The sequence below is a fragment of the Salminus brasiliensis genome, chromosome 22 (assembly GCF_030463535.1).
Source record: "Salminus brasiliensis chromosome 22, fSalBra1.hap2, whole genome shotgun sequence".
Classification (NCBI taxonomy): domain Eukaryota; kingdom Metazoa; phylum Chordata; class Actinopteri; order Characiformes; family Bryconidae; genus Salminus; species Salminus brasiliensis.
In genome coordinates, this window is record NC_132899.1 from 24,641,180 (window position 1) to 24,664,581 (window position 23,402).

The 23,402-nt window shown below is 38.2% G+C and overlaps 2 protein-coding genes across 5 annotated transcripts; both read left to right on the forward strand.

Moving 5' to 3' along the window:
- Positions 1 to 1,534: 1,534 nt before the first annotated feature.
- Positions 1,535 to 12,263, forward strand: aco2 (aconitase 2, mitochondrial). The gene is made up of 17 exons (XM_072667630.1): positions 1,535 to 1,616; positions 2,828 to 2,970; positions 3,155 to 3,413; positions 4,853 to 4,945; positions 5,055 to 5,213; positions 5,640 to 5,790; positions 5,903 to 6,007; positions 6,236 to 6,327; positions 6,464 to 6,569; positions 8,083 to 8,240; positions 8,445 to 8,518; positions 9,077 to 9,188; positions 9,667 to 9,945; positions 10,031 to 10,222; positions 10,371 to 10,503; positions 10,804 to 10,925; positions 11,113 to 12,263. The coding sequence occupies exons 1-17, from the start codon at positions 1,581 to 1,583 to the stop codon at positions 11,245 to 11,247; spliced, it is 2,349 nt and encodes a 782-aa protein (XP_072523731.1). The 5' UTR covers positions 1,535 to 1,580; the 3' UTR covers positions 11,248 to 12,263.
- Positions 12,264 to 13,988: 1,725 nt separating this feature from the next.
- On the forward strand, positions 13,989 to 19,128 carry csdc2a (cold shock domain containing C2, RNA binding a). 4 transcript variants are annotated; one of them, XM_072667182.1, is made up of 4 exons: positions 13,989 to 14,055; positions 15,436 to 15,658; positions 17,104 to 17,226; positions 18,185 to 19,128. In XM_072667182.1, exons 2-4 carry the CDS (start codon positions 15,480 to 15,482, stop codon positions 18,345 to 18,347), a joined length of 465 nt encoding a protein of 154 aa, XP_072523283.1. In that variant the 5' UTR covers positions 13,989 to 14,055; positions 15,436 to 15,479; the 3' UTR covers positions 18,348 to 19,128. The 4 variants fall into 4 exon arrangements, with proteins under 4 accessions (XP_072523283.1, XP_072523282.1, XP_072523284.1 ...); XM_072667181.1 differs by having other exon boundaries at positions 14,041 to 14,126; XM_072667183.1 differs by lacking the exon at positions 13,989 to 14,055 and adding an exon at positions 14,189 to 14,388 and having other exon boundaries at positions 15,442 to 15,658.
- The last annotated feature ends 4,274 nt before the right edge of the window (positions 19,129 to 23,402 follow it).

Below are 23,402 nucleotides of genomic sequence, written 5' to 3' on the forward strand. Positions count from 1 at the left end.
CTCCCTCTGCTGTAGTATTGCGTAAGTAAAATACTCCATCCAGTGTTTATCATGTCCCCAGTGAATTCACTCAGGGTTAAAAAAAAGGGGTCCTGTAAATATGCAAGACTGGCTTTTCATACTTTTCCAGCATTTCAGTATGAGAACATGCATTGCTGTTATTGTCTGTCTCATGTGGAATCATTAAAAAAACATCACATTGTTTTTTTCTTTAATTCTGAGGATGTATGGTTAGTGAGAGCTCTTTGTTTATTTATCATAAATTGATACAAAATGCTAACAGTTTCATAGGGTTATCCACAAAATATTTGCTTCAGCGGCTAAAGTAGTGGACTATAATTTAGAAGATCTTAGATTTGAGTACTGTCATCAGTGGTATTCTAGACAGTGGTGTATGATCTGATGAAATCACTGGCATTAATTACAATCAGAAAATAAAAATAGAATCTGTGAAACTGGTGTTACTTTAACAGTGACTTTACTCATTTGATCACTTTTGTCAGAAATGGTGAAAAATAGTGCTGCTGACTGGCAGTTTCAGACTTCTTAGCGGTGGTATGGTAGGAATATCTTTATGAAATATTCTGTCTATGTTACTGTGTAGTTAATATATGTTCAGTACACATTTTTTATTTGTTTTGTTCTATTTGTTCTATTTATTACACACACAGATTATGTATATATATATATATATATATATATATATATATATATATATATATATATATATACACACACACACACTAGCCCATGTTTAAAACATCTGGTTTTAGATCATTTGCAGAAAACAAATGCTTCGATTTTTATTCAGTATATTACTTTAATTAATAAATTATGTAACTATGTAATTATGCTTCTTCTAAGTGGCTGCCTTGGCTTGGTGCTCTCTTTAGTGTCCCAGGTGGTTGCTTTGATATTCTACATGATTAGGATGGCTTGTGATCTAGAAGGTGTTGACATAGAAAAATAAATAACAACATAAATTAAGTAATAATAGTATTTTCATTAGTGGGGGTCTGTGGAATAGTTTCATACAAGATGGTGCCTGTGGCTGCAAAATGTTGAAAGACCCCTTAGCTAGAACATTAGCAGCTCTTATTTTGATTAATTTAGATTAATAGGAGTTTTACTAATGTGTGTGTTATTAATGTGTATATTAGTATGAGTTTTATTAATGTGCGTGTATTTAATGTGTGTTGGGTTTTATTCTTGGTCATTTATGAATTAATGAATTAAGTTTTATTGTTGTGAGTTTTATTAATGTGTGTTTTAAATGTGTGTTTTATGAATTGCTCTCGTGTTTAATGTGGATATTATTGATGCGAGTTTTTTTGTTTTATTAATTTTATTTAAATGTATTAATTATTATTATTTATTACTTTTTAAAAAAATATATTTTTTTAATCAAACATTTGTGGTAAACGTCTAAACCCTTGTGAAATGAGTGAAATGAAGCGGACTGGGTGATTTTTGCTGTAAACCCGGGTCCTCTGGGTAAGACTGGCTCTCCGCACAGGCGGAGGCAGGCGTTAAAGTCCGCGACGTCATATTCCGGCGTCACATCTTTGTCAGTGAACAAAATGGCATCGTACTGCTTGACTGTTGCCCGGCTTCAGGTACGTGAGAAAACACACTTTAATCCGGTACTGACCGCGTAGCTGAGTGTGCAGCTCAGCGGATAGAGACTTTCCGAGCTCGGGTGGGTGTGTGTGAGTGGTGTTAAAGAGGGGGGTTTGTGTCGGTGTGGTGAGAAGTAACGGTCAGACAGCTCTCAGGTCACCCGCTCCAAGGATGCAGCAGAGTGAGAGAGAGAGAGTGATATTCACCCGGATCAGAGGAGGATTACACCGCTCACACACACACACACACACACAGGATTTGAGAAACACTCCTTTACATTAGCCTTATACCCGTGTTTAACTGCTCGAGTGTGTGAAGTAGAAGGTCAGATGTTTAATTGCAAGGTGAACACAAGGTTACTGTGAGACTACTGGAGCTGCAGCAGGCAGGGCTCACAGAGGAGGGCGAGACAGCGGTCAGGGGTCTCATGGCAGCTTTCCATAAACATACTTCAGCTTAAAATACTATATTGAATGTTAATAGTAAAAAAATAAAGTTATAATATAAAAATATAATTAAAAAGAGCAAAATGTACATTTTCCTCTATATTGAAAAACTGCATCCTAAGACAAGCAGATATTTCTTATTATGGGTCATAGATGTTCTCTCTTTTATGGCAACACATTTAAAGTACAGTTTAAACCAACATTTGGCTAAATATGATAAAACAACATTAACTGTGGTCATTAACTCTGTCTGCTGGCAAATAGTTGTGATGTTTCGTCCGTTATTTAAAATATAAGATATATGAAAATGGTTGCTTGGTGTTTGAATGAAATTTTTGGTAAGACTGGATTTATAAGCAGTGAGATTTATGAGAAATTTGGTGGTGTGTTGTCGTTGGGTTTTTTTTTTTCTTCAGCTCAAGCCTTATGCATTTCAGAATGTCCCTTTTCTTTTTCCATTTTTTCCCCTCTGATTACTGTAATTTAAGGAGTTAAGTAAGTCTGCTCCTCATGTCTTTAATTACACAGCTTTGAGCTGCTTTTATAGCGTCTTCCTGGGTCGAGGAGTAGGCCGTCATTATACTGGAGATGAAAATGGTTGAAACATGTCTTCCTTTGTGGTATTTTGGCTGTTTACCTTTTTAAAAATAGTGCTATAGCAGTGGCATAATGAGAAGTTGAGGGTTTTTTTTTTAATTTTATTTTATTGTATCATGTGCTTGTCTTAAATTATTGTGACCAGAGGTTCTCTGTTTTGGCAGGTCGTCCTGGGGCATGGCGTCCGGCGCATGCATGTGTCCGCGGCCTTCAGTGCCAAGGCGAAGGTGGCCATGAGCCGCTTTGAGCCCAGCTCCTTCATCAACTACGAGAAACTGCAGTCGAATGTAAACATCGTGCGCAACAGGTCAGGCTGCTGCTCCAGCTTTTTCGCTCTCTCTTGTTTGTTTTTCCTCCCTTATCAGCATGGTCCTTTTTTATCTCCACTCTCACTATTGATTTTCCAGCTATTTAGGAGCCTCCCTGTTTTCCTCTTTTACAGTAAAATAGTGTTGGATACTACAACCCTGTGACTTTTCTGTGACCCCTAGGCTGAACAGACCGCTCACCCTGTCAGAGAAGATTGTCTATGGCCATCTGGATGACCCTGCAGGTCAGGAAATCGCTCGAGGGCGCACATACTTGCGCCTGCGGCCAGACAGAGTGGCCATGCAGGATGCAACAGCGCAGATGGCCATGCTGCAGTTCATCAGCAGTGGACTGCCCAAAGTAGCCGTGCCCTCCACCATCCACTGCGACCACCTCATCGAGGCTCAGGTTGGAGGAGCTCAGGACCTGCAAAGAGCAAAGGCAAGTTGAAATACGCCACTGTTCTACATGAACATCAGCACTGTACTATAATATATACAGTATAGTTTTTATTTTTACTATTATTAATAATAATAATAATAAAATGAAACCAGTACTAATGTTTAAAATGCTGTTGTGTTACTGGTAGCATTATTATTATTATTATTATTATTATTATTATTATTATTGCTACCGTATCATAACATTTTAAACATTAGTGCTTGTTTCATATTATTATTATTATTATTATTATGAACAATCATTATAAAATGAAACAAGCAAGTGTTAAAATACTGATAGCAATAATAATAACTAAAATAATAACTAAATTCAAAATTTCAAACATTAAGGTGTTGCATTTTTATGATTATTGTTCTTAATATATTATTAAATACTGAATAATAAGTTATACAATTCAATAGGCACTAAACTACATGTTAAAGCTATGATTAAGCTACAATAAAATGAATGACAAAAGTAGGGTTGTATTGCTACTACAAATAATGAATTATGATTTTTTTATTTTATTTTAATTGTTCTAAAATGCAACACACATTCATGCTTGAAATAAATTACTATTGTTATTATTACTACCAGTATTACAATAATGTTTGTTACATTTTATAACATAATAATAATAATAATAATAATAATAATAAAATGTATTATTATTTGTAGTTGTAGAATGCTTCTTTTGTAATTAATTGTATTGTAGCTTATATAACTTATTATTGCCTATTAAAAATTATTTTTACTTTGTATATTCATTAAGTAGTTTGTCGATTCATGTTTAGAGTATTTTATAAATGGAATTCTGATTTGTACATGCCCAATGACCATATTAAACCTAAATGGACTTCTAACTATCTGCCACTATAATAATATTACCACTATTAACTCTTCATTACTCTTACCATCACTACATAAGTTCTACTACACCATGATTATTATATTATAATTAAGAATATGTTGCACACATGAGCAGTACAACAGTATAGGTGGTTTGGTGACTAATCAGTAATTTATAAATGGTTCTGACCAGAGGAGGATAGATGGGTCTCCCTTATGAGTCTTGGTTCCTCCCAAGGTTCCTTCTTCCAGCTCTGAGGGTTTTTGTTTGTTTTTTTGTTGTTGATTTTTTTTTTTTGTCTTTTACTAATTACGGATTGTGTAAAACTGCTTTGTGACAACAACAGTTAGTAATAATAACTTAACTTGTTAATGTTACTTAATAATGTAAACTTCTGTACCAAATCTGTTTTAGCTGTGACATGATCCAATGGTCAGAGATTCATGCCTCTATTAATAAACCCTCTGTGTGTGTGTGTGTGTGTGTGTGTGTGTGTGTGTGTGTGTGTGTGTGTAGTTACTTTATGACCAATAAATCACTGACATATGGTTTGTTCCTCTCTGCCTTACTGTATCCTGCTCTGATCCAGGAAGTGAATCAGGAGGTCTATAACTTCCTTGCCAGTGCTGGAGCTAAATATGGTGTTGGTTTTTGGAAACCCGGTTCTGGGATCATCCATCAGGTACAGTTCAAGACCACTATTGGCACCGATGATCACTGGAGACTGAAGGCCTCCTGAAGCTCTCACATTGTGTCATTGGTTAATCTGAATCCTTATATCTCTCTCTCAGATTATTTTGGAAAACTATGCCTACCCTGGGGTAATGCTGATTGGAACAGATTCTCACACTCCTAATGGTGGTGGGTTGGGCAGCATCTGCATCGGAGTTGGTGGAGCTGATGCAGTTGATGTCATGGCGGGAATTCCCTGGGAGCTTAAGTGTCCCAAGGTGAGCTTATAGACACACACCGTCCAAGACTAATACCTTCATAAAGTTTTATTAATTGACCCTAATGGGTCATGGTATAACATGCCATGAGGACATTGTCGCAATATGATATATTGCTTTTCTTAAGGGAATCATTGTTTACTTAAAAAAAATTTTACAAATTAACTATTAAATAAAGAGTCAGAGAAAATATTCAAACAGGTAATTGCATAAAGGACTGCTGTCCCACTAGCTACCATACAGGGTTTGCACTTTCTCTACTCTATACTATTGGTGTAGTTGGTTAAATTTCAAATATTTTGTGTTAAGTAAGTACCAGTGATTTTATACTCATGTTTCGTACAGTATTGATAATGTCTTGTTCTTGAGCATTTGGAACACCCTGGCTTTAATATGAGTTAAGTATAATTAGAGTTGTTTGTCCAGGTCATTGGGGTGAAGTTGACAGGCACTCTGTCAGGTTGGACCTCTCCAAAAGATGTGATCCTTAAAGTGGCTGGAATCCTGACTGTGAAAGGTGGAACTGGTGCCATTGTGGAGTACCATGGTCCTGGTGTGGACTCCATTTCTTGCACTGGTGAGCGCCTATGCAGTAATAACTGAACTTGAAATCCAATCTTGCTGTTTAACAGGTTTGTTTAAAATTAATCTATTATTAATCTACATTTTCTTATTTTTTGACATTTCAGGAATGGCTACTATCTGCAATATGGGGGCTGAGATTGGAGCCACTACCTCAGTTTTCCCATATAATCACCGCATGAGGACTTACTTGCACAAAACGGACCGTGAAGGTTAATATTTGAAATGTTTGTCTGAACCTCACAGAACTAAACCATTGACTTTGGGCTAGGTCTTTGGGTGTGAATTCAAAGCTTGTCCCTACAGGTTAGGTCAGGTCAGATTCAGGCAGAATCTTCACCTATATGTAGCTGCATATCAACACCTCCAGTACAGATGGACCACTCTGACCATCCTTTGGCTTCTTTCATAATAATATTTTTTTTTCTTGTTGGCAACAGAAATTGCTGCTTTGGCTGATCAGTACCAGGACCTTCTGGTCCCTGATCCTGGTTGTGAATATGACCAGCTGATTGAGCTGAACCTGAGTGAGGTAAGGGCACTGGTTTTCCAGATATATATATATATATATTATCAAATATATATTCCTTATTGATTGCGATGGGAAGTCTTATTGCTGATTCTTCTGTGACCCTGAGCACATGCAGATTAACTCTAACCTCTTGCAGCTGAAACCACACATAAATGGTCCTTTTACCCCTGACCTGGCTCACCCGGTGTCCGATATTGGTGCTGTTGCAGAGAAGAATGGCTGGCCCCTGGAGGTTAAAGTTGGTAAGTACAGCCAAAACGTTGTATTGCTTTCTGTGGAAATTAAGTTAAATTTACACCACATTTATTATGAGGGGTATATACTCCTATAGTTCCTTTATGGTGGTACTTCCTGTAAGTAGTTTATGGTATACTTTCAGACTGTGCAGTTAATTATTCGTCTAACATTAAAATATACCAATGGCATAATATGTGGGTTTCTATGTAGGGCACAGGATCTCTGAATGTTAGTGAGGGAGTCTGTGTGTTATTGATGTTATATTTTTAACATAACATGCTTGAAATTGAAAATCAGTGATATGCGTTACCTGTTTGTTTAAAAGCTAAATACACAAGTACAGTGGGGCAAAAAAGTATTTAGTCAGCCACTGCTTGTGCAAGTTCTCCTACTTAAAAAGATGATAGAAGTCTGTAATTTTCATCATAGGTACACTTCAACTGTGAAAGACAAAATAAGGGAAAAAAAACAGATTATCACATTGTAGGATTTTTAAAGAATGTATTTGTACATTATGGTGGAAAATAAGTATTTGGTCACCCACAAACAAGCAAGATTTCTGGCTCTCACAGACCTGTAACTTCTTTAAGAAGCTCTTCTGTCCTCCACTCATTACCTGTATTAATGGCACCTGTTTGACCTCGTTATCTGTATAAAAGATACCTGTCCACAGTGAATACTTGTCCTTTTTGGTAAAAACTCAACTCGTCGTATTTGGAGGAAGAAGAATGTGGATTTTAATCCCAGGAACACCATACCCACTGTGAAGCATGGGGTGGAAACATTATGCTTTGGGGGCTGTTTTTCTGCGAAGGGGACAGGAAGACTGGTCCGTGTTAAGGGAAGAATGAATGGGGCCATGTATCGTGAGTTAAGCCATAACCTCCTTCCATCAGTGAGAGCATTGAAGATAACACGTGGCTGGGTCTTCCAGCATGACAATGATCCCAAACACACCGCTCTGGCAACGAAGGAGTGGCTCTGTAAAAAGCATTTCAAGGTCCTGGAGTGGCCTAGTCAGTCTTCAGACCTCAACCCCATAGAAAATTTGTTGAAAGTGTTGCCCAGCGACAACCCCAAAACATCAATGCTCTAGAGGAGATCTGCATGGAGGAATGGGCCAAAATACAAGCTACAGTGTGTGCAAACCTGACTTGGAGGAAACGTTTGACCTGTCATTGCAAACAAAGGTTATGTTACAAAGGAGTGTTGAGTTGAATTTTTGTTATTGACCAAATACTTATTTTCCACCATAATTTACCAATAAATTCTTTAAAAATCCTACAATGTGATTTTCTGACCCCCCCCACCTCCCTCATTTTGTCTCTTATAGTTGATGTGTACCTATGATAAATTACATCAGAAGAACTTGCACAATCAGTGGCTGACTAAATACTTTTTTTGCCCCACTGTATATATTTATTAATTAAAAATGTTTATTCAGCTACAATCTCATATTGAGAGTAAACTGTTCTCATGAGTAAGATTTGTCTTTGAGACTGCCTTTCATTCTTTTAGGTCTGATTGGAAGTTGCACCAACTCCAGTTATGAAGACATGGGTAGAGCTGCCTCTTTGGCCAAGCAGGCTTTGGACAAAGGACTCTCGTGCAAGGCGAAATTCACGGTCACTCCAGGCTCTGAGCAGATCCGTGCCACCATAGAGAGAGACGGTTATGTGAGTTTGTTTAAATGTGAACCTATTTTGTAAGTCTTATGTTGGAGCCACAGGCAATAATCAGATAAAGATGTTGTAGTGGCTATTAGAACACTTTCTCAGTAACACTTGTTCACAATTGATGCTCCGTACTTGCTTGGTGGTGTGTGGGTGAGCTAGCGGAGAGCGTTTTAACTTATGTGGAATTTGTTTCTGTGGTTGCAGGCCAAGACCTTGAGAGATGTTGGAGGTGTTGTTTTGGCTAATGCCTGTGGACCATGCATTGGGCAGTGGGACAGGTGAGAAAAGAAGACCTGAACATCCTTATTATTATTATTTATTATTATTTTATTAAAGTGTAGAAAAAACACACCTGTCACTTTTCACTCCATATATTAAAATGATGCTGTGAAAACAGGCTGTTTTTGATTTCACTGTTTCTCTGTCACCGACCTCCTAAGAACCAACAAATTAACATATCCCCCACCCATTCAACCTACCACAGTTTAGCCCTGCCCACTCACAGTGCAGATCTCTGGAGCCTTTAAGCTCCCAGGGATTTTAAAGGCCAATCTGAAAACAGCTTTTATCCTACATTTATCCTAGATCTGTCTTAAAGATAACAGTAACCAAAACCGCCTGTTTAATGGGATAGTACGTAGAAAAAAGGTTGTATTAAAAACGTATTCGTTAACTTCATTAAAGCAGCACAAACCTTGTAAATGGGCCTCAACAAAAAATATAATATACATGAAAATTATAAAAAAAAAAGAGGAAATGAGAAGATATGGACCCTTTGAAATAATTATGTTTCTAGATGTGATTTTGTGTAATAATAATCCTCTTGTGTTTTCCAGGCGAGATGTTAAGAAAGGAGAGAAGAACACTATCGTCACTTCCTTTAACAGAAACTTCACAGCTAGAAATGATGCCAACCCTGCTACCCACGCTTTTGTCACCTCTCCAGAGGTACTATGTTGTTGATGATACTAACAACAGTTTACATACTCTGTTAACCTATTATTATTTTTTATGGCCTTTTTTTATGGATTTATAAATAAGTTTAAATAATGTCAGGACAAAGTAGCGTTTGAAACGTCACTATAAACACATGTACTATTGATGTTGAATTATTAGAGATGTCTGATTTAATCTTGTAGAGCTTAAACTATAAATCATTTAAGGTGTAAATTAATCTCAAGCACTGCAGTGCAACAAATCTTGAGGCATAACACAAAAAAAAACATATTGCTCCCAAGGATTCTCTAGGTATATTATAGATCGCCTAAAGTAAACTGTGTGTCTACAGTAGAAATAAATATTTATTTTTCTCTTTTTTGTCATGATCAACACTGTTGACTTTCAGTTGTTTCGACACTATCTCAGATCTTTTGGTATATTTTGATTCTTATTTCTCATTTTGTCCCCTCCACATTTTACTTTTCAGATAGTCACTGCCCTTGCCATTGCGGGCACCCTGAATTTCAACCCTGAGACGGACTTCCTCACAGCTCCTAATGGAGAGAAATTCAAACTGGAGCCCCCGACAGGAGACGAGCTGCCCGCCAGAAACTTTGACCCAGGCCAGGACACCTATCAGCACCCCCCAGCCGACGGGATTGGCCTTCGTGTGGACGTCAACCCACAGAGCAACCGGCTACAGCTCCTGGAGCCCTTCGACAAGTGGCATGGAGGAGACCTGGAGGACCTGCAAGTGCTCATAAAGGTGTTGTGGAGAAACCCTAGTTATTGTTTGAGTTTGGCCTTGTGTTTTTCTCCAGAACAACTCTGAACTCTCTTTCTTTTCTCAGGTAAAAGGCAAATGCACCACAGACCACATCAGTGCTGCTGGACCTTGGCTGAAATTCCGTGGTCATCTGGACAACATTTCCAACAATCTGCTTATTGGAGCAATCAACATTGAAAACGATGCAGTCAATAAGATCCGTAACCAGTTGACTGGAGAGTACGGAGCTGTGCCTGATGTGGCCCGTGATTATAAGGTAGTACATTGAACAGTATCCCAGTTTCCCCCACATGTTTTTAAAAAAAAAAAAAAAAGCTCAGATAAAAACATATGCTGTAACTGTATATTGTCACAAACCTGCGTCTCTGTGGTTAATGCTGTTTATCACTGGCTCCCTTTTGTAGAGTAAAGGCATTTCATGGGTTGTGGTTGGAGATGAGAACTATGGTGAGGGATCAAGCAGAGAACACGCTGCTCTGGAACCCAGACATTTAGGGGGCAGGGTCATCATCGTCAAGAGCTTTGCCAGAATCCATGGTGAGTGTGTGATTACTTGATTATCTCTGCTTCTCCAGCATATCTTGGTTACATAGGTTTGACTTGTTGCTCATTTATCCAACATAATACCCATGATCAAAATAGTTTTTGGGTAATGTTATATTCAATGTTATATTGAATGTCTTTTTTTTTTATACATTCTAACATTTATATTATTAAATATAATTAAATCACTGTCCATGAAAATCAATTGTATGCTGTATGCAGAAAATCTCAAATCTCAATCTTTTCAAAGCTTCTGCTTCAAACCACTGCTTAACCTTTAACTTCTCTGGACAGAAACAAACTTGAAAAAGCAAGGACTGCTTCCTCTCACCTTCGCCAACCCTGCCGATTATGAGAAAATCCGCCCAGATGACAAAATATCCATCGCAGGCCTCAAGACTTTTGCCCCTGGAAAGGTGAGGCTAATTTGCTTCACAAGGTTTTACTTACTTTGCTGTATCTATAGTGTATGTAATTCCAGTACCCAATATATATTCTCTCTGTTAACATTAATTTGGATGGATTGATTAATCTTAACCTTTTGTAAACAGAACTGTTGTCTTGCGGACTTGCCCATTAACTTGCCTGTCTGTGCCTGTCTAGCCTCTGCAGGCCATCATCAAGCACCGTGACGGTAGCAAGGAAACAATCGAGTTGAACCACACTTTCAACGAGACTCAGATCGAATGGTTCCAGGCTGGCTCCGCCCTAAACAGGATGAAGGAGCTGCAGCACTAAAGAGGGACTGATCATAAAGGAGGAAAAGGAGGAGCTCCGCATGCACATTGGAGTGGGAGGAGTCATATACCAAGCTAAAGGATCATATTCAGATTGAAGATGGGAATAAGCACCCCTTACTTCTAGTTACAACATCCTATTTGATTGACTTATTGTATGTGCCCAGTTAAACAGAAAACAAAACAGTAAGGCCTGGTTCCTAGGTGCAGATTAAGCTCAGTCTAGGACTGAATTATACATCTTAGTGGTAATTAATCATTAATCAAGTATTTTAGTCTAGGATTAAGCTTAATCTAGTTCTTGGAAGCCAGCCCTATATGTTACAAAAAGGCATACAGATACATAAACAGGCACAAGGACACATGAAGAGTTCAAGTGTGGATAAAGAGCATGGCATTTCACTCAGCTTCTCATGGTTGTTTTCAAGTGAATGGAGCTTTTTTTTCTTGTATTTTACATATTTGTGACTGGTTTATTTGGGAAAAGTCAAACCGGAATACATCACAATTCCATACAGTGCAAAATGTGATCCTGCTTGATACTCTGAGATACACTGCCATTCAGTTTGGGTCCCTTATTGCCCTAACATGTAATCAGATGTTCTCTCAAGGGCAGATGCTTATCAGTACCCTGACCGTTTTACACTAGTCATGTGAATCAATACTGCAGTGGAAACCGCTTGTGAATTGTGTTCTGTAATCGACTGTGATCATAGACGTTTCACACTCTCGCCAGTCCACACCTTCTTGACGATCCTGGTTGTGCGTGTGATCTGCTGTAACCACAAAATGTTTATGGTTCTCATAAGCAGTTTTACTGATGTGGAGAGGGGCTTGGTTGGTCCTGCTGGCTCGTTGGTTCAACAACACACGAGAAGTACATGCAACACTGTGTGCTTCGTACGACAGATCTTTTAATATTTAAGAAGTGCTTATTTATTAATAGTATCAAAGGCAATCATGTGTCTGTTCAATTTTTTCTTGTTCATACTTGTTGATTAAAACCCCAGAGGCAGACATCCGGACATGACATTGTTTTTTCCTTCTGTAGCACTGTGAGACTGTTTCTGCTTATTTGTGGATGTATGGGACATGCATTTCCCATTGCTGTGGTGGTAAATGCTCACCTTGTGACTGACACTATTACTATTACTTCATTCTGATGCTGCTCTATTAAATGAACCCAGTTGTACTCTTCAGTAGTAGTGCGGTTTCAGTAGTGCACTTTCCCAGATGTGCTTTTCTTCACTATTTGGCTATAGTTATGGGCTTGCTGCTAATGCATTACACACTCACATTTTCCTAAGTTTCTCTTACCTCACATTCATCTTATGTGCATTTTTTTATGAGCCGAAAAATTCCTGGCTTGTTTCCCCTATTTTACAGTACCATATTAGTAGTATTCTGCCTTTTGTACAGCAATGTGCAGAACTAATCTCTGATTTTTAGATTCTCATTGAGCTCTGTAATCATTCAGGCTTATTTTTTCTCCCTTTTCAAAGAGATTATCTTTTATGCAGCCCCATATTGTTAGTTTGACATGTGTGCTTTGCTTATATAGTCTTTGAATCAGGTCCATGCTATATCTGCCACCATCCCCAAGCTTCAGTTGTTTGTGTGTAAGCAAGAGCTGCAATCCATGGTGTTAAACAGTGACTATACACCACTTAAAGAAGGTGCTAAGGTAAAGGGTGCATGTATTTGTCACTGTACAGTGTGCAGCGAAATGTGTCCTCCGCATTTAACCCATCTGGTAGTGAACACACACTCACACACCCAGAGCGGTGGGCAGCCAACTCCAGCGCCCGGGGAGCAGAGAGGGTAAAGGGCCTTGCTCAAGGGCCCAACAGTGGCAGCTTGCCGAGCCCGGGAATCGAACCCACAACCCTGTTATCGATATTCCGGCGCTCTAACCGCTGAGCCACCACATATATAACATATAACATTTAATGAGATGTCAATGCAATGAATTAATGAACTCCTAACTAGGGCTGGGTGATATGGTAATATAGTATTATATTTATATATAATTATCACAATATTGAAACATTTAGCACAATACATTTATATTTATCAGTAAATACAGTAGCGACTGATTCTTAAAATTACTAATCAGATACTCTCCCGTACTGAGTACAGTGATTTTTACTCTACATTTGCTGAACTTCTTTGAATTAAACCAGTCTAATTACACTGTTGGTAATGAAACTTGCAGCTTATCAATGTTCTTTAAGCACTAACAATATCATTGATGCATTTCGAAAAGCACATTGTGTATCATGATACCTAAAGTTATCACAATACGATAAAATATAATCACATTGCCCACAACAGAAACCATTGCTACTATTGCAACTAAGGAGAAGAATATGAATGCTTGGCTCGAGTTCACTAAGAAACGCCCGGCTTTCTGGAACAGTGTGTTTCAGACAGATTGATCTAAATTGGCTGACATGGGCCCTGTTATGTATGGCGAAAAGCATGAAAACACGGCTTTTCAAAGTAAGAACCGCATACCAACTGTGAAGCATGAGGGTGGTAGTGTTGTGGTTGGGGACACTGCATAACTGATTTATTGAAAACAATACATGTATTGTGGAGTGGAAATAACAAATGCTCTGTTTTTAAAATAATAAAAGAAATCTGTAGGGTCAGATTTGAGCAAATAAGACTGTTACAGTTGCAGTTAATTATTGAAGACTTTCTTTGTTCTTTGTTCATTATCTACTGCTGGAATATGTAGGTGGATGGTAGACTGATGCTGATGCTGATCCAGACCGAAGGCTCACTTTGCAGCCACATCCTGTTTGTAAGTTATTTTTGTGGGCTTTTGTCTTTTTTTGTAAAAGATCTACGAGGTTGAATCCCGGAACCAGCACGGTGAGGATGAATGAGTGTACTCATGTGTCTGACTGGGCTTTATTCTTCGGGAACCCCAGGCCCCCTCCTTCTCCTCCCCCAATTCTGTCGTCGAGTCGCTTCAGTCTCCAGAACAAAACGGCTGTGGAGGATGGAGGGCATGATTAGCTGTGGAGATGGGTGGCACACTAACTGACTACTCTCCTGATGCTATGTGAAGATTTTGGCTGCGTCCATTTGCTGTGAACAGGTCTAATAATCTCGCGGACGTTTTAAAAACACGGTAAGAACAGGGTTTGCGGCTGTTACACGGTGGATGTCGTGTTTAGCCTAGCCAGCCCTCGCCCATACGCGGCTAGCGCTGCTCCGGAGCCGCGGTAGTTTAGTAATGGAGTCAGACGGAGAGGGCGAACAGGGCGAGGACCCGTTCCTCCACATTCACCGCAGTTTATGATCTCTGTCAAATGGTCGCTCGGGTTGGTGCTGATTGTTAAATCGAGGACTGTTGAAACGAAATAAAGCGTTTAAAATGTGCTGCTAGTCTCTTGGTGGTGTGCAGATGTATTTCTGACTGGTTGTTGTTCACCTGCTGTAGCCTGAGAGTCTCTTCATTGATTTCCTGCCAGACAGAAACAGCTTTATGTGGTTTATTAGGCTGGGGTTAGTGGGAGGAAGCTCAGTTTCAGTGGCTAAGGGGCATTTAAACATGCCAAAAATCAAGATATCATATGTACCCAATATTATTGATTGGTTGGTTTCAGATGGGCACTGATAGTCGTTAATGTTGACCCCAGGATTCTAAAGGGGTAAAAATTAGGGATGCACATGATGTCAGAGTACTATTGGTTCTAAGGATAATCAAATTATTAGATTTGACCAATATTTTAGACTGATATTGATATGTGCATCATTTTGTTTTACAGTTGATTAATGTTTATATATCAGCATTGGCAGATATGTTCATGAAAATAAAAAAAATCAGTGCATCTCTATGAAAAATTCACATTGATCGTTCCATCAGACATTTTAGTGTAATTCATCTGAGGTCTGCTCAACTTTTGCTATTTCTAAAACCCCACCCCCCCTCACACACATCCAAACATCTTTATTCCACTCCTAAAGAATCATGAGCAAAACCTGTGCACCTCTGTGATTAGCTACTTTATAAGCGGTGTGAACGGATCAGTCACTGTGATGTTTCGTGATGATTCATGATGTTTTAAATCTTTTCTCAAAGAATCATAATTACATTGAATAAATGCACGGTCAGAGGTTTACACCTCTACAATAGACTCCAGCTGGTGTTGTAACTGATCTGCCCTGTTTGTAGCCACAGACGCCTGAGGCTTCAGAAGCTCCCGATTCCTCCAAGCGATGGCTGACTCGGATACTTCATCGTCACCATCTGAGCCCCCGCTGCACTGCCCCCGCACACCCCTCTCGCTCTCATTCCCCTTCCTGAGAGAGGGCAGTCGCGTCTGGGAGAGGAAACCTCCACAGCCCGGAGAGCCGCCTAGTCCACTGCCAACCAAGCGCAACCGCACATATTCAGCGTGAGTACAGAGCAACATGCAGGAGGAAAGAGGAAAAGTGTGTTATACTCCACTATATCGTGGGGTTACTATACACTGTACACTATACAGTAATAGAACAAGAGAGCAACCAAACACCAAACATAAAGACCCGTAATCCAAAGGCAACAGTGGCATGGAAAAAACACCCCCAGAGCTGGGGGAAGAAACTTCAGGAGGAACCAAGACCCATCCTCCTAACTAACTACTCATAACTGTAACTAATACGTCACCCTTCTTCTGTTCAGGTGTGCTGATGTAATCATAATTATCTAATAAACAATGTAAACATAATAGAGAATGGTAAGAATAATGAAAGTAATGATAATAGTTAATAGTAGTAATAATAATAATAACAGAAGTTATAATCCATGACTACTTCAGCACAGTCGTTGGCAGATAGCAGAAGCAGTTAACATTTTACAATATATCCATCCAAATAAATGATTGAAAAGAAACTTAAACATTTTTCTTTACCACAAAGTAAAAGAGCCAATATCATCGCCATCAAATCTGTTATGTTTTTGATGAATCTGTAAATAAACACTTGACAAAATAAAAAATATATATTTTGAAAGTATATGGCAGTATATATCCAGGTCCAAATATCCATAAATGAATTCTGACTAGTAAAATGCTAATTTCTTACATAATCTCTAATGTAGTCTTGATTAGTTGTACTGTGCATCTAGGATTTTTTTTAGATTTCTATAGTATCAGGTTATACTATAGAAAGTTTTGACTAGTAGTAATATTATTGATCTCTAAAACTGGTTAGAATTACATTGTAGATATCTGGAGCTACAATGTATACTAGTGAAAATGGAATTATAGAAGAGTGAAACTTCATGTAAATCCATGGTAACATGTGACTAGGTAAAATTACAAGGATGTGTTGTCCTGGCAATATGACTAGTGTCTAGTCATTAGTAGTATTATAACTAGTAAACATTTAATAGCTAATATCTGAAATTAGAGCTTCTACTTAACTGCTGAGATCTTGAAATTAGGTTTTTAGTGGTATTAGGACTGTATTTCTGGTGTGATTTTAGGCTAAAACGACATGCTTTAGTTATAACACTGGCTAAAACTACCTCACCTAGTCCACCACAGCTAGTTCTCAACGTGTCTCACAAAGCAGGATATTCAGTTAAAATGGTAGTAAATTCTGTCGTTTGGTGTTCAGGGAGAATCTGCAGAAATCACTTTGGGTCATGTAAACCTGTGTAGAATTTACCTAAATGAATGTAATGTTTTATCCATATAGAAACCCAAGATTATGTATGCATACATCTTATCATAGCAGTCTCAGTGCAAGAGCTGCTAGGAGCTGAATGCTTGGGTATTGTGTGTGAGAGCGCTTGGTTATGTCTTTAGTAATGAACATTTACAGAAGTTCTTTCTTCATGCACCATCTGTCTCATCAGTACGGTGAGGGCCAGGTCTGGACCAGTTTTCAAGGGGGTCTGCAAGAACTTCTCCAGGTCTCAGGGCCATGGCTTCATCCGCCCTGCTCACGGAGGAGAGGACATATTTGTTCACATCTCAGAGTGAGTGTAATTTCTCACCTAGAGCTATGATCCAGGTATATGTTAATGAGATACCCACTTCCTATATTATACTAGAATCTTTTGTTATGCTCTGTTTACACCACTCCCACTACCATAGAGCCATTTATGTAACTGCAGCATTGAGATCCGTTTTCAAGAGTTAACAAGCAGTTTAAATGTCTAAAGTGGAAAATGAAAACCTGCAGTGTTTTGCCATGTACACAACCACTACACAAGCAGCATTGAGCAAGTCTATCTTGAGGATTAAAAACTATATTCACTAATATATCCACTATAGTACTAGTATGTAGTATGTAACTGTGACGCAGTTTAGTGTTAGTGTCTCGGCTGTAATTAAGCAAGTTGCTGTTCAATAAAACATAGTTAAATTACCCATCCCTAACCCATATTGTTAGATCATTTTTATCATCATTCTTGTGGCCATAGGTGGCTGTAACAACAGTAAACACAACCTGCCACTTTTTACTTTTTTTCTGAAGAAACATCATTGTAACAAATGTTTGAGGAAAGATTTTGACTTTTTAATTTATAATGCAAATCTATAAAGCTGTAGCTCATGTGTGTTATCGTCATCACAGCCATGATCAGTGTGTATGGAGGTGTGTATCTAATACTCTATTATTATAGGGAGAGCTTCAATCAGAGTATTTTAATGTAAAATGTAAAATTTGTTATAGAGATTTAAGGACTTATGGAGTTTCCAGTACATTGTTGAATAAAATGTCTTCACAAATATAGCAATTTTATTTACTATCCCATACCATCAGTGAATCTACGTGTGAGTCTTCTATGCTTTTATGTAATGGTGATGATGATAAAACAGTGGTACATCTAAAGAAAAAAAATCTAAATTTTACATTACATTACATGAAACCTTTCTGAATGAACTTTGTTCAATGTAAACATTGAATAATAATGTGCATTTTCTGCTTCTCAGCGTTGAGGGTGAATATGTGCCAATGGAGGGGGACGAGGTGACCTACAAAGTGTGCCCTGTGCCGCCGAAGAATCTGAAGGTCCAGGCTGTGGAGGTGGTCATCACCAACCTTACACCGGGAACAAAGCATGAGACCTGGTCCGGACAAGTGATCAGCTCCTAGCTCAGCCTTTAAACCCTGACAGAATGAAGAACAGACGTTTGGACAGGAAGGGTTCTGACACAACAGAGGGAGAACGCTAGCATATGGAACAATAGATAGCTAAGGGGTGTAAATTAATATGTAAAAGGGGGCTAATGAGGACAGAAACTCGATGCAGGAGCTTGAAATGGTATTATGTGTAAGTAGGTTATGGATGGAATGGGAATTAGGGTTATGTAACTTCTGTTTCTGTAGCCTGGCAAGTGTGGTGAAGGAACAAGCGTTGGTGGGAGGTCTCCTTTGGAACGAACTGGACTCGGCTTGGCAAGGTCAACTGATCTGTGAATTGGCAGCAGCAGGTTTCCCTCTGGGTAGCATTGACTCTGTCTGTATTGTCATTTTTATTTATTTGTGTATTTATTTTCATTTCAGGAAACGGAGGTTTTGTTTTTTAGGGGCACTTAAACCTAGAGTGAAGTCATCTTAGAGAGTAGCTCTTTTATTACACATTTTACTGTTAAACAGAACTTTGAGGGTGGCTTACAGATAATTAGTAATAGTTATTATAATAAATAATTATAGAACTTTTGCATTAACTAAAATCTGACAGGTTGTTGGTGCAAAGCACTTATTCGACATTCGTTTTGTTAAACCCTGTCGTCACACCTTTAACAAATCATCTATTTGCATTTAGAAAACATTACCTCACATTTGACTTGACCTTTGTGTGGATCGTTGTGACAATGTTTGTTTAGTCATTACAAGAAAGATTTTTTTTTCAATAAATGTTTTCATGATGTAACATTTGAGGTCTTAATTTTACAATAATTGTCACATTCATCATATTATACTGCTGTACGTTTTATATATTACCTGCACGACTCACACATTAACTGATTGGCTGCTTCAAAACCATATTTGCATGCCAACATATTTGACCGCAGGTGGTCTGGGTTCAACTTCAAGGGGGGAACGAACAGCGACTAACAGCGATGTAAACATAAAACCAGGTAAATGAAGTAAGTGAACCGAAAGTCCCAAAGAGATATTATATTATCGTGCTCTCTAATGCTTAATACACTGATCAGCCATAACATTAGTACCACCTGCCTAATATTGAGTAGATTCCCTTTTGTGCCCCTCACAGACAACAGACCTGACCATTCAAGGCATGGATTCCACAAGACCTCTGAAGGTGTCCTATGGTATCTGGCACCAATACTTCTGCAGCAGATCCTTAAAGTCCTGTACGTTATGATGTTGGGCCTTAGTGGATTGCATCAGTGAGTCTTAGGTGCCCATGACCCTGTTGTCGGTTCACTGGTTGTCCTTTCTTGAACTATATTGGTTAGTACTGGCCAATGCATACCACAACAAACCCACAAGACCTGCCTGGTGTTTTGGAGATGGTCTGACCCAGTCATCTAGCCTTCACAATTTGGCCCTTGTCAAGACTGTCTCAGATTCTTACACTTGTCCACTCTCCTGCTCTGAACACTTCAAGAACTGACTGATCACTTGCTGTCTAATATATCCACCTCTTGACAGGTGCCACTGTCCTCACTTTAGTGGTGCTAATGTTATGGATTAACAGAGGAAAACCAGCATTATAATAAAAAAGAATTATATTTATTATATAAACAGGAAATGGAAACTGTAATTTTCTAATACTGATATACATTCAATATACATATTCCATGATATAACAGTGACAGGTTACAAAGAGAAGTAGCATGTTGCCATAGCAACCGCCTAGGAACACCTTAGCAACAACTTTGCAACCTCAAATACCATAGCATTTGCATAGCAACAACCTACCTACCACCTGGGGTTTCACCCTAGTGGAAACCACCTAAACTCTGCAACCATTTTGCATGTTCTTCAGGAACTATTGTGCTGTTGATATGGAATAATCCATTAACTTTCTGTTGCTTGGCAACCAAATCCTTCCGGTAACCAATTTTTTTTTTTTGGCAGAAAATTATTTATTGCAAATAATTGTGTATCATAAATGTGTAGCTAAAAACAAGCAATGACTGCTTTACCACAAGCCTGAACACCTAAATGTGGTAAAATGACTGTAACACACAGCCAGGGGAGGCACGAGTGGCTTATTGCTTTAATAAATGTTATAGGACTCAACTCTTATCCCTGTTTATCTCTGTTTCATTCTCAACCCTACTATGAATGAATTTAGTAAGTACTGTGAAGCTAATATGTAGGTTATGTGGTGACCAGACAGGAACATGCAGTGCAGGCAGATGTTCAGTGCTGAAGGGGTTAACAGCTGGAGCGTGGTCTTATGTGCTGACGTAAAATGGTGCAACAGCTGTGACAGAGCTGTGAGAAGAGTGAGAAGAGGAGTGGAAAGCCATGAGACCAGGCCACACTCATCAGAATCATTTAGACTAAAAGCAAAACACTGACTAAAAGGAGTATAACCATTCCCACAAATAAAATATATCAAATCAGCACAGTTGTTGTTTATTGTACTTCAGTATCAGTATTTGTGTTGATGTATTTAAATTACGCAATTAAAGTTAAAGAAATGTACTGATTTCTTGTTTGTTGTTAGTGTTTAAGACAAGCTTCGCGCACTGCTGTGTGTTATGTGTAAACTCCTGTAACCCCCTGCAACGTTCTGCTGCATCGTGCACTGGGGGTGTTGGTGGGATGTCAATGGGCTGTGGGTTGTCAGTGGGCTGTCAATCAATCATGTTTGTTAGAATATTACGATCACATCCTACAGTTCGTAGGTTTAGCTGCAATTTTATTGTATTCATATTGTCTTATTTTCCATCCAGACATTGTTAGATGTTTAATATAGCAATCAATTATGGTGAAACAAAAACAAATTCAAATATTTAATCTTATTTCACTTGTTTTGCTCTTAAGTGATTACTGATTGGCAGTAACAGGCCCAAATATTTTTTTTTATTATACTACAGAAGTTATAGAAGCATTATTAACCCTTTAAATCCTAAAGGGGTGTATGTAGGCCCACACCTCAATTCCTCACCCTCAAACAATATATGACAATACATATTATTGTCATAACAGTTATTGAATCATTTACAGTTGATGCTAATCGATTATAGCAGTTACTGAAGCATTTACAGGAGATGGTAATAAGTTATATCAGTTACTGAATAATTTACAGTAGGTGGTAATTAGTTATAGCAGTTACTGAATCATTTACAGTAGATACTAATAAATTATAGCAGTTACTGAATCATTTGCAGTAGGTGCTAATTAGTTATAGCAGTTACTGAATCATTTACAGTAGGTGTTAATTAGTTATAGTAGTTACTGAATCATTTACAGTAGATACTAATAAATTATAGCAGTTACTGAATCATTTGCAGTAGGTGGTAATTAGTTATAGTAGTTACTGGATCATTTGCAGTAGATACTAATTAGTTATATCAGTTCCTGAATCATTTACAGTTGGTGCTAATTAGTTATAGCAGTTACTGAATCATTTACACTAGATCGTAATTAGTTATAGCAGTTACTGAATCATTTACAGTAGATACTAATAAATTATAGCAGTTACTGAATCATTTGCAGTAGGTGCTAATTAGTTATAGCAGTTACTGAATCATTTACAGTAGGTGTTAATTAGTTATAGTAGTTACTGAATCATTTACAGTAGATACTAATAAATTATAGCAGTTACTGAATCATTTGCAGTAGGTGGTAATTAGTTATAGTAGTTACTGGATCATTTGCAGTAGATACTAATTAGTTATATCAGTTCCTGAATCATTTACAGTTGGTGCTAATTAGTTATAGCAGTTACTGAATCATTTACACTAGATCGTAATTAGTTATAGCAGTTACTGAATCATTTACACTAAATCGTAATTAGTTATGGCAGTTACTATATCATTATATGTGTCTGGGTGTGTAAATAGGTACTGAATGATAGGACTTTTAGGGAACTGAAAAGCTCTTTGTAAGTGTCATTCCCACTTCCTCTAAACCTTTTAAACATTAATTCCACCTCAAACAGAACTGAGAAGATTTACGGTAACCACTTACAACTTCCTTCTAAGTCAAGAAGAGGATGTTAGTATCCGTGTTTACTGGAGTCACAAGAGTGCACCCTACAAGTGTGCATATACAATCTACAGACAGGACAGTCAGAGATAGTCAGACTTGTTATCATACTCAGAATTATCACAACGTTTTATTAGGTGTCTATTAGTGGTACAGTAGCAACATCCTAATCAAAATAACGTCCGGTGACACACTGATCCATCATAGGTGTGTCACAGTGCAGTCTTTATAATTTTAGGCAGTAGCACAGTCTTTACTCAGTACTCCAGCACATCAGATTTTAAGCAGTTTCATGACCAGTTCCCTCATTCTTTCATGACAGATTAGGGAGATAAAAAGTCTGGAGTTGATTCCTCGTGTCGTTCTTTGTACAGCTGATGAAGGCCATCATTAGGTTGAAAAAGCAAAACAAACTAAATAAGTGACCAAATCAACAGTTTCAACAAGAAGAAAATATGCATTGGTGAACTCAGCAACACCAAAGGGCCTGAAAGGCCACAGATGATGTTAAGATACATTAAGAGACACCTCCATGAATGTAAATACACATGGTTAACAGTGAGATGCAAACCACTGGTAACAGTAAAGAACAGAAAGGTCAGATTAGACTGATAGAAACCACCTAAAAAACCTGCCCAGTTCAGTAGACCTATGAATCCAAGATTAACTTGAGTATGAAGAAGGAAAGGAAGAGTTCATTATCTGTCAAACATGGTGGAGGCACTGTTATGACATGAGCATGTATGACTCTCAAAGGTACTGGGTTTGAGGGTTCTTTAGTAAACAAAATACCATTCTCTACCAACTCATAGAACCTTTTATATGTTATTAAACAGTTCTTCACTGTGATGCAAAAAATGTTGTAGATTGTTCGTTAAAGGACCTCTAAAAATGGTTCTAGACAGCACCAGAAACAGCTGTACTGTTGTTACGAGCCAAATAACCCCTCTTCAGTACTACACTAGTACACACTCCCTGAGCACTTTCCTAATACTGGATACTATACTATACTAT

Coding starts and splice junctions, on each gene's coding strand:
- aco2 (XM_072667630.1), top strand. CDS start 1,581: ATGGCATCGTACTGCTTGACTGTTGCCCGGCTTCAG. Junction 6,008..6,235: donor GCACAAAACGGACCGTGAAG/GTTAATATTTGA, acceptor TGTTGGCAACAG/AAATTGCTGCTTTGGCTGAT. Junction 10,504..10,803: donor GAGCTTTGCCAGAATCCATG/GTGAGTGTGTGA, acceptor TTCTCTGGACAG/AAACAAACTTGAAAAAGCAA.
- csdc2a (XM_072667182.1), top strand. CDS start 15,480: ATGGCTGACTCGGATACTTCATCGTCACCATCTGAGCCCCCGCTGCAC. Junction 15,659..17,103: donor CGCAACCGCACATATTCAGC/GTGAGTACAGAG, acceptor CTGTCTCATCAG/TACGGTGAGGGCCAGGTCTG. Junction 17,227..18,184: donor ATATTTGTTCACATCTCAGA/GTGAGTGTAATT, acceptor TCTGCTTCTCAG/CGTTGAGGGTGAATATGTGC.